We start from the raw sequence: 16,313 nt of genomic DNA on the forward strand, positions 1-16,313 counted from the left end.
TTAAGTTAGTTCTGTGAATCGGGCACCAGGGTTGCAGTGTACTTAATGTGAACAGTGCCAGCACTTATCAGGGGTGCAGTGTACTAAATGTGACAGGGCCAGGGGTGCAGTGTACTTAATGTGACAGGGTCAGCACTTATCAGGGGTGCAGTGTACTTAATGTGAACACTGCCAGCACTTATCAGGGGTGCAGTGTACTTAATGTGAACAGTGCCAGCACTTATCAGGGGTGCAGTGTACTTAATGTGAACAGTGCCAGCACTTAACAGGGGTGGAGTGCACTTAATGTGACAGAGCCAGCACTTATCAGGGGTGCAGTGTACTAAATGTGACCAGGCCAGAACTTATCAGGGGTGGAGTGCACTTAATGTGACAGGGCCAGCACTTATCAGGGGTGTAGTGTACTTAATGTGAACAGTGCCAGCACTTATCAGGGCTGCAGTGTACTAAATGTGACCAGGCCAACACTTATAAGGGGTGCAGTGTACTTAATGTGAACAGTGCCAGCACTTATCAGGGGTGCAGTGTACTTAATGTGAACAGTGCCAGCACTTATCAGGGGTGCAGTGTACTTAATGTGACAGAGCCAGCACTTATCAGGGGTGGAGTGCACTTAATGTGACAGAGCCAGCACTTATCAGGGGTGCAGTGTACTAAATGTGACCAGGCTAGAACTTATCAGGGGTGGAGTGCACTTAATGTGACAGGGCCAGCACTTATCAGGGGTGTAGTGTACTTAATGTGAACAGTGCCAGCACTTATCAGGGGTGCAGTGTACTTAATGTGACAGGGCCAGCACTTATCAGGGGTGCAGCGTACTTAATGTGAACAGTGCCAGCACTTATCAGGGGTGCAGTGTACTTAATGTGACAGTGCCAGCCCTTATCAGGGGTGCAGTGTACTTAATGTGACAGAGCCAGCACTTATCAGGGGTACAGTGTACTAAATGTGACCAGGCCAGAACTTATCAAGGGTGCAGTGTACTAAATGCGACAGGGCCAGCACTTATCAAGGGTGCAGTGTACTTAATGTGACAGAGCCAGCACTTATCAGGGGTGGAGTGTACTTAATGTGACAGAGCCAGCACTTATCAGGGGTGCAGTGTACTTAATGTGACAGAGCCAGCACTTATCAATGGTGCAGTGTACTAAATGTGACAGGGCCAGCACTTATCAGGGGTGCAGTGTACTTAATGTGACAGAGCCAGCACTTATCAGGGGTGGAGTGTACTTTATGTGACAGTGCCAGCACTTATCAAGGGTGCAGTGTACTAAATGTGACAGGGCCAGCACTTATCAGGGGTGCAGCGTACTTAATGTGAACAGTGCCAGCACTTATCAGGGGTGCAGTGTACTTAATGTGAACAGTGCCAGCACTTACCAGGGGTGCAGCGTACTTAATGTGAACAGTGCCAGCACGTATTAGGGGTGCAGTGTACTTAATGTGACCGTACCAGCACTTATCAGGGGGTGAAGAGTACTTAATGTGACAGGGCCAGCACTTATCAGGGGTGCAGCGTACCTAATGTGAACAGTGCCAGCACTTATCAGGGGTGCAGTGTACTAAATGTGACAGGGCCAGGGGTGCAGTGTACTAAATGTGACAGGGCCAGCACTTATCAGGGGTGCAGTGTACTTAATGTGAACAGTGCCAGCACTTATCAGGGGTGCAGTGTACTTAATGTGACAGGGCCAGCACTTATCAGGGGTGCAGCGTACTTGATGTGACAGGGCGAGCAATTCTTACCATGGGTGCAGGGTACTTAATGGGTCAGTGCCAGCACTTCTTACCAGAGGGGCCGTGTACTCAATGGGACAGTGCCAGCACTTCTTACCAGGGATGGGGTGTACTTAATAGGACAGTGCCAGCACGTCTCACCAGTGCTGAAGAGCACTTAATAGGACAACGGCAGCGCTTCTTATCAGGACTGCATTCTACCTAATAGGACAGTGCCGGCACTTCTTACTGGCAGTAAGAAGAACTCTTAATGAGCCAGTGCCATCTCTTCCTGCCATGGTTGTAATGCACTTAATGGGACAGTGCAGCACTTCTTACCAGGGCTGAAAAGCACTTGAGACAGTGCCAGAACTTCTTACAAGGCGTGCAGTGTAGGTAATGGGACAGAGAAAATAAGAAGTGCTGGCACTGTCCCATTAACTGCTGAAGAACATTTGATGGGAGAGCGCAAGCACTTCTTACCAGGGCTGTAATGCACTTAATGGGATAGAAGAAGCACTTCTTTCCAGGGCTGGAGAGCATTTTACTGAGGCAGTGTGAGCACTTCTTATTAGAGCAGAACAGCATCTAATAGCACAGTATCAGCACTTCAAACAAGGCGGAGGAGCAATGACTAGGACAGCACTTCGTACCAGTGCTGAAGAGCACTTCCTGGGACAGTGCCTGCACTGCTTACCAGTGTGGAAGAGCAGCTAATAGGACAATGGCAGTGCTTCTTATCAGGACTGCATTCTATTTATTGGGGCAGTGCCAGCACTTCTTACTGGAAGTAAGAAGAACACTTCATGAACCAGTGCCATCCCTTTCTACCATGGTACACTTAATATGACAGTGCCAGCACTTCTTATCAGGGCTGAAATCACTTAATGAGACCATTGCAGGACTTCTTACCAGTGGTGCAGTGTACGTAATGGGATACTGTCAGCACTTCTTACCAGGGTTAAAGAGCACTCAATGGGACAGTGCCAGCACTTCTTACCAGAACTGAAGAGCACTTAATGTGACAGTGCCAGCACTTCTTACCTAGTATGCAGCGCACTGAATGGAACAGTGGCAGCGCTTCTTACTAGGGCTGCATAGAACTTAATGGGGCGGTGCCTGCACTTCGGACCTGGGTTGTAGAGCACCTACAGGGACAGTGCTAGCACTTCTTATTGGGGATGAAGAGCACTTAATGCTTACCAGAGATGCAGTACACTTGATGGGACAGTGCCAGCACTTCTGCCCTGGGCAGTAGAGCGCCTAAAGCGACAGTGCCAGCACTTCTTAGTAGGGATGAATCGAACTTGATGCTTACCAGAGATGCAGTACTCTTAATGGGACAGTGCCAGCACTTCTAACCTGGGCTGTAGAGCGCCTAAAGCGACAGTGCTAGCACTTCTTATTAGGGATGAATCGCACTTAATGCTTACCAGGGATGCAGTACTCTTGATGGGGCAGTGCTGGCACTCCTTATCAGGGCAGCTATACCTCTAATGGACAGTGCTATCACTTCTCAGCAGTGCTGCCACACTTTCAGTTTGAGTGGCAGTGCTTGCTATCAGGGCTGGTATGTCTTAATTATACAGTAGCTGCACTTCTCTGCAAGTAACTCTCCTTTAATGGCGCAGTACAGACTTCTAGGCAAGGACTCTGTACTTTTAATTGTACAGTGCCAGCACTTTTGACTAGGGCTGCTCTTCCCACCTGGCCTGCTATACTTGTAACGGTGCAGTACGAGCACTTCTCACCGGGGTTGCACTTCCAATCAGGGCTGCTATCATTTCAATGTTACAGTCCCAGCACTTCTCGCCAGGGCTGCTACCCTTTGAATGGTACAGTACCAACACTTATCATCAGTGCTGCACTTCTTATCAGGGCTGCTAGCTTTTAAATGGTACAGGGTCCACACTTCCCACCTGGGCTCCTATACTTGTAATGGTACAATACAAACACTTTTCACCAGGTTGCACTTCTCACCAGAGCTGCTATACCTGTAACTGTACATTAAAAAATACCTATCACCAGGGCTGCACTTCTTACGTGGGCAGGCTTCTATACTTTTAAGGGTTGGTGCCGGCACTTCTCGGCAGGGCAGTGCCGGCACTTCTCAGCAGGGCAGTGCCGGCACTTCTCAGCAGGGCAGTGCCGGCACTTCTCAGCAGGGCAGTGCCGGCACTTCTCACCAGGGCAGTGCCGGCACTTCTCAGCAGGGCTACCATGCATCTACCACTGTTCGGTCGTTCTCACCACTTACTGCCTCCAGCCCAGCCCAGCCTCCCCGCGCACCCCCAGCACTGACCTCCGGGGCCCGGGGCCCTCTCGCTGTCGCTGCTGCCCTCGTCCTCGGGGTCCTCGCAGCCCTCGGGGGGGTCCCGCTCCACGACCCTCCCCGCCTCCTCCAGGTCCAGGAGGTGGCTGACGCTGAAGTTCTTCCTGCTCTGCGGGGGGTCCAGGATGCGCAGGGCCTGGGGGCCACAGGGGGCCCCGGGGGCCTTCTCCAGGGTCAGGTAGTCCCGCTCCATGGCCCCGGAGTCCCAGCCCTCCCCTATCTCTCCTTCTCTCGCCCCCCTCCCTGTGCCCCCCCTCCTGCCCCCCTCCTTTCACTCTTCTCCGCTTCTTTCCCTCACTTCCTTCTTTCCTTCTCACCCCCTCCTCGTGTTATTCCTCTAACGGCTCTTTCTGTTTTCCTTTCTTGCTCCCTCGCCTCTCCTCCCTCCTCCGTCCTGCTTCCTCCTCCCTTCCGCCTCTCCCCCCCCCCCTCCGTGCCCCCTCCTCGCCCCGCCCCCTCCCCTCCGTTCCGCTCTCTTTCCTCACTTCTTTATGTCTTTGTTTCTCTTCCTCTTAAAGTTTGTTTTCTTTTCCTCTACTGTCTTCCTTCCCAGCTGCTCTTTCCTCCCTTCTCTCTTTCTTCCATCTCTCCCTCTCACTCCTGAAGCTTCCCCGACCCTCTCTCCCCCTCCGTGGTATTGGAAGCTTTCTCTCCCTCACTGTCTCTCTCTCGCTCTCTTTCTGTTCCGCCTTGATGACGTCTCGAAGAAAACAAACTTTTTCTCCAATTTCTTTCCTCTGGGGACCCCCTATCTCTGCCCCCTCTTCCTCCTCCGCCTTCTCTTCTCGCTTCTTCCAAAATCCTCCTCTGACTCTCGGGGTGCCGCAGTCCGGTGAGGCTGGGCCCGGTGTCTGCCCCTCTGGGGGTCCCTGGGTCCGGTGTCTGCCCCTCTGAGGGGGTCTGGAGTCAGTGAGGGCCCCTGGGCCTGGGGGGGTCTGACAGCAATGAGGGTCCCTTGGCCTGGCCTCTGCCCCCCTGAATCCCGGCTCCTGCCTCCTCACAGGGATGATCTGCTTTGGGGTGTCTGGAGTCAGTGAGGGTCCCTTGGCCCGGTGTCTGCCCCTCTGAGTCCCGGCTCCTGCCCTCACAGGGGTGATATGCTCTGGGGGTGTCTGGCGGCAGTGAGGGTCCCTTGGCCCGGTGTCTGTCCCTCCGAGTCCCGGCTCCTGCCCTCCTCACAGGGGTGATGTGCTCTGGAGGTGTCTGGTGAGGGCCCCTTGGCCCGGTGTCTGCCCCTCCGAGTCCCGGCTCCTGCCCTCCTCACAGGGGTGCTGGACTCTGGGGGTGTCTGTGAGGGTTCCTTGGCCCGGTGTCTGCCCCTCTGGGGGTGTCTGGAGTCAGTGAGGGCCCCTTGGCCTGGTCTGTGCCCCTCTGAATGCCGGCTCCTGCCTCCTCACACGGCCCGTCAGGGTCCACGTGTCCTGAGTAAGCCCCTGTCAGTCGTTGTCGGAGCAGAAACACTGCCCCTGAGTGAAGGGCCCGTCCCTGCCAGGAGCTGGGTGCCCAGACGGTCTCAGGCAGCAGCGAGGGGCCCCACGCCCTGGGTGCAGACTCCCGGGTGCCCCCTGCTGCTGGGGGTGCTTGGAGGGCCTCGGGCAGCACTGGGAGTACAGGGGTTCCAGATGTGGAGGGGAGGGGAGAGGAGATCAGAGCCAACACTGCCCCCTGCTCTGGGCGCAGACTCCCGAGCGCTGATGCTGCCAGGCGCAGAAGTGCTGCGGGGGCTTCAGTGCGCAGTGTCCAGGGGTCTGGGGGCCTGGGGGGGGTGGAAGAGTCTCGGATTCCACCGGAGGGAGGGCCTGACCCTGCTTGACACCGAGGACCACATGCAACACGGAGGAAAACCACTCAAACAGCACTTCTCACTTCAAAAAGAGCTGTGAGTCAGCCTGGAGCAGTGGCAGCCCCCCAGCCCAGCGCCTCGAGGGCAGGACCCCCACCCGTCCCAGGGGGGGCTGCCCCTGCCAGCCCAGCGCCTCGAGGCCTGGACCCCCACCCCTCCCAGGGGGGGCAGCCCCCCAGCCCAGCGCCTCGAGGCCTGGACCCCCACCCCTCCCAGGGGGGGCAGCCCCCCAGCCCAGCGCCTTGAGGGCAGGACCCCCACCCCTCCCAGAGAGGGCTGCCCCTGCCAGCCCAGCGCCTCGAGGCCTGGACCCCCACCCCTCCCAGGGGGGGCAGCCCCCCAGCCCAGCGCCTTGAGGGCAGGACCCCCACCCCTCCCAGGGGGGGCTGCCCCAGCCAGCCCAGCGCCTCGAGGCCTGGACCCCCACCCCTCCCAGGGGGGGCTGCCCCCGCACCCCACCATGAGTTAATTAGACTCCGGGCAGGGTTGAAGCTTCAAGCCCCCTCACCTCTGTCCCGCGGCGGCTCCCCAGATGCCAGTCCGGGGGCAGGGGGGGCCCAGGCGGGGGGGGGGGGGGGGCTTCTCTTTGAAGCCGGCTTTAAATGTTAGTACCAGGCCTGACGGGCGAGGGGTGGACATAAAACGCGGCTCTTACTGAAGCCAGAAGCAGCGGCTCATTAAGAGGGAGATTGAGTGGAAGCCCCCACGCACCCCCTCCCCCGAGAAGTCACGAGGGGGGTCTTTAAGATTCTCTTCCCCATCAGCCCTGCAGGTCATGGCAGTCATCCTTCACCAACCACTTAAAAGACCAGAATGAAACACAGCACCTCATAGAAGAGAAACACAAGAGCAGAAACGGATTACACGTATAACAATATTACATTTCCTATAAAACATCCCTCAAGAAAAGAAAAAAAAAATATATATACACACACACAAACACATAAATATATATACACACACACACACTGCATATATATATATATTCACTGAAAAAACCATAGGTTATAGACCATATATAGTTAGGAATTAGCATTTAAAAAACCTTATTTTACTCACACAAAACCATTGAAATTCCATATATAGTTAGTTGCACTAACTATATATCGCGCACCCGCAATCCACTGCTGATGATGTCACATATTACATCATTCATGACATGGTCAGTGACATCACTGATGACATCACTGATGACATCTCAAATGACATCACTGATGACATCATCCTGTGACTGTGTGTTTCTGTAAAGTTTAAATATGTTTTACATATTGAAGAATGAGTAGATGTAGAAGTGTCTGGATGAAGGAATTAGTAGGTGCGTGACTGACTGTATGAGTGAGTGATTAAATGTGTCTCACTGAGTGCATGGGTTAGTGACTAAACTGTCTTAATTTGTGCATCATTATGTCTGTTGTTCTGTAAACTGCTGCATGTGTTGATCAGTAGCTATATGATTAACTATATTGGTTACTGATTGATTGTCCAAGTATTTGTATGGGAGACTGAGTGTGTGTGTGGCTGGCTGGGAGGTGTGTGACTCTGTGCAGATCAATGTGTACTTGTATCAATGATTGTATAAGAAAGTAAGTATGTGTTAGTATATGTTTGAAAATGTAAGGTGCTCTATGTTTAACTGTATAGACAAGAAAATGGAAGTGTGATTGATTCTTTACAGGACTGACTAGGTGTGTGAGTAACTCCATGGATGAGTGGCAGAGTGTGAGTGTCTGTATAGGTGTATGAGTGCATATGATAGTGTTGTAAAGATGAGTGATTGTATGTATGAATGATTGTATGGGTGAATGAGTGAAGGTGTGTGTAGACGTTTCAAAAATTATACTCTGTATTTAACACTGGGTGAAACAGAGGTTATATTAAAATGTTTTAGAATTGGTTCTCTTTGGTTCATTCTCTATTTACAAACAAACACAGAGTCGCAATACTCTGTTTAGTCTTTGCAGATAACGAAAAATCGTGTAAAAAAAAAGAAAAGGAATCGAGCAAAATCAGTAGGCCACTAATGGGATCTCTTTTTGACCTCGCTAAAATAGAAACATTAGGAACAACCCCTCATGACAAATACAAAACTAGTGAGATGAACTGAACTCCACACAATGATGGCTGCAAAACAGCTCGGCTCCGCCACCCACCCCGCCCAAAATAACGATAAAGAGCGGCTGCCATGATTGGTTGCGGAATGGCCACGACGGAGCTACGAAATGGTGGTGCTCTCATGCTAACCCCAGCTTCAGTCTGAAACATCCAGAAACACTGTAGACTACCAATTCGATCAGTTCCGGTAGCGCCCCAATGTAACCCGGTAGAGAAGAACTAGCCCTCCCCTCTTTGACTGATGGTTCTTGTTGCCTGTCCCTTCTGTTGTCATTTAACAGAATTATTTAGCCTGCTGAAAGGGGTTGTGTTCCGACCGCTGGTTGGTGGAGACATTTTGACTATATTCTGGACCTGCGTTGTCGCGTAATGCGTCATATGACGCGCCGCGTTAGCGCATCCGGAAGTCATCCGGGGCGCGACGCGCAGCGCGTAACGTAAGCATAACAAGTCATGTGACTTGTTAATAAAACTTTTCATTGGTTCATTTTACTTTTCTTATTCTAATGATGAAAGGCTTGGTCATATGACCTAAAAATTACGCTTTTTATTACTTCCGAACATTATTTTTTCTAAAATATATGTTATAATGTTCCAGGCTAATGTACTTTCCCGGAAAATTTACAACTGTCCTGCAAGTAAAATATATTCTTTTTTCGAGAAAAAGAGCGTTTCTTCGTCCCATGACGGAGCCGTCGAGCAAAAGAGGGTCGACCTGCTGTCTTAGTCGCCGATACGCCTGAATATGAGATTCTTATCGATCACTTTATGTTGCAGGAGTAGAAAACACAACAGCCCTTGACCATTTATCTTTACTGCGTTCCTGCGTATTATACCTTTTACCCTTCATGTAATTGGTCTGCTTTATTTCACTTGCCTTTTAATGATTCTAAAACAGTGACTATTATTAAAAACTTTACCAATGTATATACTACTACCATGTTTTCTTTTAAAAACCTTTATTGTGAAAATTTCATTATACAAATACGAGCCTATAAACACGTGGGCCGGCCACGGAGCAAACTGTAATCGTATATGATGAGTAGACATTTACACTGTAGAGGAACGTAACGGGCGGGCCATTAGGTTGCAAGAACTAAGGTGTCTAACAGTTGCGGAATCGGTGGACGTACATTTTATAATTAAAATACGACAGGGCCAGTTACAATAAAATTATCTAGATATACATTTGCGGGCAAGTACCATGGGTGACGTTAATTCGAACTTTCAATAGTACAGTAATCAATAACACATCAGAACTTAATATCAATAGGGATGTCGAAATATTCAATCAATTCTCGTCCCCGCCCGCCATATGCTTCAAAACTGCATACGTATCTCGTGATTTCAAGGTTCTGCAACCAGTACACAACAAGGAGTTACGAGTCCCATTTATTCCGGCGCCATTTTGGGCGAGGACGGGCAGGTCCAGGATATAGTCAAAATGTCTCTACCAACCATCGACTATGATGATGTTCATATGCTGTATTTATTAGAGTAACACTCATCTGTCCACATGAAATTAATTTGCCACAATCTAAACATGTCATTTTAATCTTTCCAAAGTTCTAAATATTTGGGACCATTTCCCTTGCCTCTGATGCTGTCAGTGCCACTTCTTTGATGAATGTACTGGCAGGTCGGGGGTTCTCCTCCAAATCTCTCTTTTATGCAGCACTATAATTAATTGGTGCCACCTCTCCATATGACGATGCATGGTATAGTTACCATAACTATATTTTTTTTCAGTTCCTCTGGAGAGTACATCGTGGCAGATGAAGCGTGTAACGTACCGGGAATTTACCTTTTTTTGCATGTACAGGAAAGGAAAAAAAAAAATCGAGCGTCCGAGTTCTAAAGTGTCCCAGGGCCATTTTAGTAGACCAGGCCCAAATCCAAAGAACAGGCCGCCATTTTGAGAGTCCTGTTGCAGCCGCCTGTCGCTGTAGCATCAAGAGCGGCCGAAACTCAGCTGAATGGCAACTGAAACGGTAAAGGGGCGCCCCACTACAGCAGACGAGCCTCCACCTAGGAAGGCCCGTTCACGCCGCCTCCCCCCCCCCCTTTGGGCACCCCACGCCGTTATTCGGAGCAGTATTGTAGGATGGCCACACCAGTGCGGCAACTTGCTAGACATCACCTCGGTGGTAACCGAATCTCAGCGCCTTGTGGTGTCTTCTCTTCAGAAAATATTCTTGCGCTACCTTTGCCCCATTCGCACATCGGTCCGCTACTGACGCCATCTCACAGGCTAATGGGGCACCCCACGCCGAGTTTCAGCATTGTAGGATGACCACACCAGTACAGCAACTTGCTAGACATCACCTCGGTGCCATCCGGATCTCGGCGCCCCACTGCAGATGAAGTGCCTCTCAACTATGAAACCACCACGGTGCCATCCGGATCTTGGCGCCTTGTGCTGGTTCCGGCCTATTCACACATCGGTCCGCTACTGACGCCACCTCACAGGCCAACGGGGCGCCCCACGCTGAGTTTCAGCATTGTAGGATGGCCACACCAGTACAGCAACTTGCTAGACATCACCTCGGTGCCATCCGGATCTTGGCATCTCAACGCCTAGTGGTATCTTCCATACAGAAAATATTGTTGCGCTGCCTTTGGCCCCATTCGCACATCGGTCCGCTACTGATACCATCTCACAGGCCAACAGGGCGCCCCACGCCGACTTTTACCATTGTAGGATGGCCACACCAGTGCCACAACTTGCTAGACACCACCTCGGTGCCATCCGGATCTTGGCATCTCAGCGCCTTGTGGTGTCTTCTATTCAGAAAATATTGTTGCGCTGCCTTTGGCCCCATTCGCACATCGGTCTGCTACTGACGCCATCTCACAGGCCAACGGGGCGCCCCACGCCGACTTTCAACATTGTAGGATGGCCACACCAGTGCGACAACTTGCTAGACACCACCTCGGTGCCATCCGGATCTTGGCGCGTTGTGCTGCCTTCGGCCTATTCGCACATCGGTCCGCTACTGACGCGAACTCACAGGCCAACAGGGCGCCCCACGCCGACTTTCAGCATTGTAGGATGGCCACACCAGTGCTGCAACTTGCTGGACACCACCTCGGTGCCATCCGGATCTTGGCGCGTTGTGTTGCCTTCGGCCTATTCGCACATCGGTCCGCTACTGACGCCGCCTCACGTGCCAACGTATTTTCTCCGCATTTTATACCCTATGCCGCATAACAGGTCATGTGACTTGTTTATAAAACTTTTCATTGGTTCATTTTACTTTTGGTTTCCTAATGATGGAAGGCTTGATCATATGACCTAAAAACAACACTTTTCATTGGATGAAAACTTTTTTTTTTCCCCAACGATGAAAGCCCCACCTTGTTTCTGGATGTTTCAGACTGAAGCTGGCGTCACCATGAAAGCACCACCATCTCGTGGCTCCGTCGTAGTCATTCCGCGAGCAATCATGGCAGCCGCTCCCCACCAGAAGCCTGCAGGAGTCGGGGGCCCCTAAAACTTTTGATGAATCCTCAAGGCGGAGGGGACGCTTTCGAGAATGGGGTCCAAGACCTAGCAGACAAGCTTCCGATTTCCAAGGTGTCCCAGGGCCATTTCAGTGGACCAGGCCCAAAAAGGAAACAGCCTGCCGCCATTTTGAGAGTCCTGTGACAGCCGCCTATCGCTGCACCGCAAGAGTGGGCGCAACTCAGCTGAATTGCGGCTTTTGACACAGTGGACCAAAAGCGGACGGAATGGCAACTGAAACGGTAAAGGGGCGCCCCACTACAACAGACGAGACTCCACCTGGAGAGGCCCGTTCACGCCGCCTCCCCCGGGGCGCCCCACGCCGTTATTCGGAGCAGCATTGTAGGATACCAAAACCAGTGCGGCAACTTACTGGACATCACCTTGGTGCCATCGTTCTGCTGCCTTGGAACTATTCGCACAACAGTTTGCTACTGATGACCCACCCCCCGCGACGCCCCACGCCAGAAATCTGGACGTTGTGCTGCGTTGGGACTATTCGCACAGCCGACCGCTACTTCATTGTTTTTCCCTAAAAATGTTTATATGTTATTACTGTTTTTGTTTTCTTGTATATATTTATAAGTTATTAAAGTTTTATAATCTTACTACTTTGTTGGAGTGCTATATATTTTTAATGTGACACATAATTGTAAAAACTTTGATGTACAAAGAGTCATCCCTGGAATCTTCCGCTTCAGGCTCGGTCCCCTCCCCAATCACAATACAGGATGGTTTTCAGATAATAGGAACGCGTCTGCTGTGACGGATCTCATCGAGTGTGGGCCTTGATCTACTATAACTCCTTTGAAGAGGGGTGATTCTTTACAGCTGGGGCCATAAACTACATCTGCAGGGCTAGCTGATACCCTAGGACCGGCCTGGACAATCGGACACAGAGGAAAAGGAGTGTCAGAGGGTGCGGTAGTGAATAGGGCGAAAGGGAGGTGTCGGGCGGGCACAGGGTGTGATTCTCAGTGAAGAGCAGCGCAGATGGGGGGAGGTTTATTGCCCATGCATAAGACAGAGAGCGGGGGTGACCACTGCCTGGGGGAGATGCTTGCGAGGGTGGGGAGCCATGCTAAGGATCGACAGCGTGCAGAGAGTGGGTCTGGTCAAGGCATCTAAAATGACTGCCGTGCACGACAAAAGTGTGGCATTTGAAAAAAGGCAAGATGGCGCAGACAATGTTTTTCAACACTTCCTGATTTCCTTCGAATCGATCGTTAACAGACGTTGGGGCATATTACCAAAGTTAAGCGATATTTATCCCTAACGATGCTTAGCAACGAATTTTTTACCGCTAAGCATCTTCTGAAATTATCGCAGATAAACCTTGCTATTATCAAGGTTTATCGCAAATACGATAAAAAACGACCGCAATGCATTAATATCGCTGAAAACTCAGCGATATTCATGCATTACCGAGCTAATGCTCTTAGCCATGTTATCCACCTCCCATTGGATAACATGGCTAAGAACTGCTCAGGGCAGGTGGTAGCTTTTGGAGATATTCGCGCTTATCGCGAATATTTCCAAAAGTTGGTAATAGGAGATAGCGATGTTAGCGACTGTTTCCAGTCGCTAACATCTTGGCATGCCCACTTTGCATGTCATTAGTGATAAATATCACTCACATGCAAAGTGGGGCCCAAGATGGTCGCTATCTCCTACTAGCCGTCGCTAACTGGTGTTAGCAACAGCTAGGTAATACAGAGATAATTTTATCTCCGCGAAGCGGAGCGCTGTTACAGATATATATCTTGTTTTTGAACGTTAATTTCTCAAAATCCACTGAAGCACATATATTGAGACCTAGCAAAGGCACATCGAGGTACCAGTCCCTACAATTTTGCCAAGTTTCGTGCAAATCCATTCAGCCGTTCGATTATTATTATTATTTTTTTTTTTGCCCCGCGGGGCCCTTTTAAAACCTCCACATCAAACCTAAGAGGTCAAGGAGGATCTACTATGCCCCCTTATGGTCATTTGCCCCTTCGCTTTGGCCTCCTCTTGTCTCTCGATCCTACCGAGAGACAAGATGGCGGCCGCTACGGACTGTTTGCAATGTTTACAGACGCCGGAGAACCAATCAGCTTCGCAAACCTCCGTTACGCGAAGCGGAGCGCTGTTACAGATATATATCTTTTTTTGAACGTTAATTTCTCAAAATCCACTGGAGCACATATATTGAGACCTAGCAAAGGCACATCGGGCTACCAGTCCCTAATATTTTACCAAGTTTCGTGCAAATCCATTTAGCCGTTCGATTATTATTATTATTTTTTTTTTTTGCCCCGCGGGGCCCTTTTAAAACCTCCACATCAAACCTAGAGGGTCAGGGAGGATCTACTATGCCCCCTTATGGTCATTTGCCCCTTCGCTTTGGCCTCCGCTTGTCTCTCGATCCTACCGAGAGACAAGATGGCGGCCGCTACGGACTGTTTGGAATGTTCACAGACGCCAGAGAACCAATCAGCTTCGCTTCACAAAGCTCCGTAACGCGTAAAGTCCGCGAACCGGAGCGCTGCCCGGTCCGCTGTTACAGATATATATCTTTTTTTGAACGTTAATTTCTCAAAATCCACTGAAGCACATATATTGAGACCTAGCAAAGGCACATCGGGCTACCAGTCCCTACAATTTTGCCAAGTTTCGTGCAAATCCATTCAGCCGTTCGGGCTAAAAGTGAGGCCAACCGCCCTATGGAAAACTCAATGTTAAAAACACGTTTTGGGACCCCCCTTTTTTCTCGGCCCCCCCTTGACGAACCCCCCCCAAATTTTCAAGGGCTGCTCAGAAATAAAATGTGCCATTTTCCTGAAAATTTCAGCCAATTCCGTCCACAAACGCTAAAGTTATTAGACATAGAATTTTCAAAAATCCCATAGAGAAAAAATCCTAACTATATATACCTACTGGCGACCGCCAGTAGGTAATATATATATATATATATATATATATATATATATATATATATATATATATATTACCGCCTTACCTACTGGCGGTCACCAGTAGGTAGTTAGAGTAAGGACCAAGGGGCATATTACCAACGTTAAGCGATAATTCTCGCTAACGATGCTTAGCAACGAATTTTTTAACGCTAAGCATCGTCAGAAATTATCGCAGATAAACCTTGCTATTATCAAGGTTTATCGCAAATGCGATAAAAAACGGCCGCAATGCATGAATATCGCTGAAAAGTCAGCGATATTCATGCATTACCGAGCTAATGCTCTTAGCCATGTTATCCACCTCCCCTTGGATAACATGGCTAAGAACTGCTCAGGGCAGGTGTTAGCTCTTGGAGATATTCGCGCTTAGCGCGAATATCTCCAAAAGTTGGTAATAGGAGATAGCGATGTTAGCGACTGTTTCTAGTCGCTAACATCTTGGCACGCCCACTTTGCATGTCATTAGTGATAAATATCACTGATATGCAAAGTGGGGCCCAAGATGGTCGCTATCTCCTACTAGCTGTCGCTAACTAGTGTTAGCGACAGCTAGGTAATAGGGAGATAATTTTATCTCCGCTTTCTTGGCTTTTAAAGCCAAAAAAGCGGAGATAAACCCCCTTGATAATATGCCCCCAAGTTTCCATAGGAAGAGCATTTTTTGTTTTGCTTATAACTTTGGCGTCGTTTGATGAGTCTTCATGAAATTTGTTTGTTCATATCAGCTTCTATGTTGAAAGTTTGGGGGTGATTCGTCAAGGGGGGGGCTGAGGAAAAAGGGGGGTCCCAAAATGTGTTTTCTCCATGAAATTTCCATAGGAAACTTTAGACAAGGCTACAGGTCGAACGGGTGAACGTAATTACCCGAAATTTGGCAGGGAGAGGCGTCTTGGTCTAGAAAGCACGCTCTTGTTTATTTGGTGTAAATCCGTTCAGTAGCTTTGGAGAAATATCGAAATTTACAGATATCGATATTTGGGAATTCTGCCATCTGATTGGCTGAGGAGTTACGAGCACAAGCTTGCTGCTTATTGGCTGCGAGTTGTTGCAACGAGGAAGTGTTGACAGCCATTTTGTGATTCTGTTTAAACAAGTAAAAGGTAAAAAGGGCAAAAAGAGTAAGAAATAGGAGGATAGGAGCAGTGTAACCTCTGTGGGGGGGTGCGAAGCGAAGTACTCACTCCTACCGGTCTGAAAGTGCGGTGTTGCTCAGAGTGACACAGTGCTGAGATGAGATGCTGCTACACTCGGGTATGAAACCGAGAACCTAAACCGTGAGCTCATTGCTGTAAATTGATGTGCTCTGGTCTTTGTAGTATACGTGTGCAAGTAGTGTTAGTAGGCGTTTCTACCATACACGGAGTGGGAAGCGAACTACTGACCCCTACCGTTAGTTTATACTATACCGGAAGTGAAGTACTCACGCCTACCGGTGTGAAGACTCGGGGATCAAACCGAGCTGATTGCTGTAAAGTGACGGGCTCTGGGTGCTGTAGCATACTGGCCACTGTAGTATAACTGTGTAAGTAGTGCTAGTATGCGTTTACACTAATTCTGTAGTTATGCAGTAACTAATGCATCATGGCCCTATGGAGCGCCACCTCCCAGGCGCAGCTCATACAATGTCCCGGGATGTGCATCCGCGGGACATTTATGTTTGCTCTTACAGGGCGGGATTATGGCTTCCACCCAGTGATAGCAAAACCTTGTTTGCCTCGTTTAAGCGAGAGGAGGAAAACCTTGTATCGCTTTAATAGAGCAGATCGGGATGGTAAAAATTGAGAAAAAATAATTAAGCGGGGTCTGACCCGTTCATTTAAATGAGTCCCCTGGTGGGTAATGTTCCGG

General features: G+C 49.7%; 1 protein-coding gene across 2 annotated transcripts in view; it reads right to left on the bottom strand.

The window, feature by feature from the left end:
• The window catches only part of PRRX2 (paired related homeobox 2), a 110,255-nt gene extending 105,995 nt beyond the window's left edge, over window positions 1-4,260 (bottom strand). For both annotated transcript variants that reach the window (XR_013594634.1, XM_078641548.1), the window contains exon 1: window positions 4,019-4,260. Coding sequence is in view for 1 of the 2 variants with exons in the window: in XM_078641548.1 (XP_078497674.1) it covers window positions 4,019-4,241 (223 nt within the window). In the remaining variant the exon portion in view is untranslated. The remainder of the gene's footprint in view (window positions 1-4,018) is intronic.
• Between the last annotated feature and the right edge of the window lie 12,053 nt (window positions 4,261-16,313).

The sequence above is a fragment of the Lissotriton helveticus genome, chromosome 5_1 (assembly GCF_964261635.1).
Source record: "Lissotriton helveticus chromosome 5_1, aLisHel1.1, whole genome shotgun sequence".
Lineage (NCBI taxonomy): Eukaryota > Metazoa > Chordata > Amphibia > Caudata > Salamandridae > Lissotriton > Lissotriton helveticus.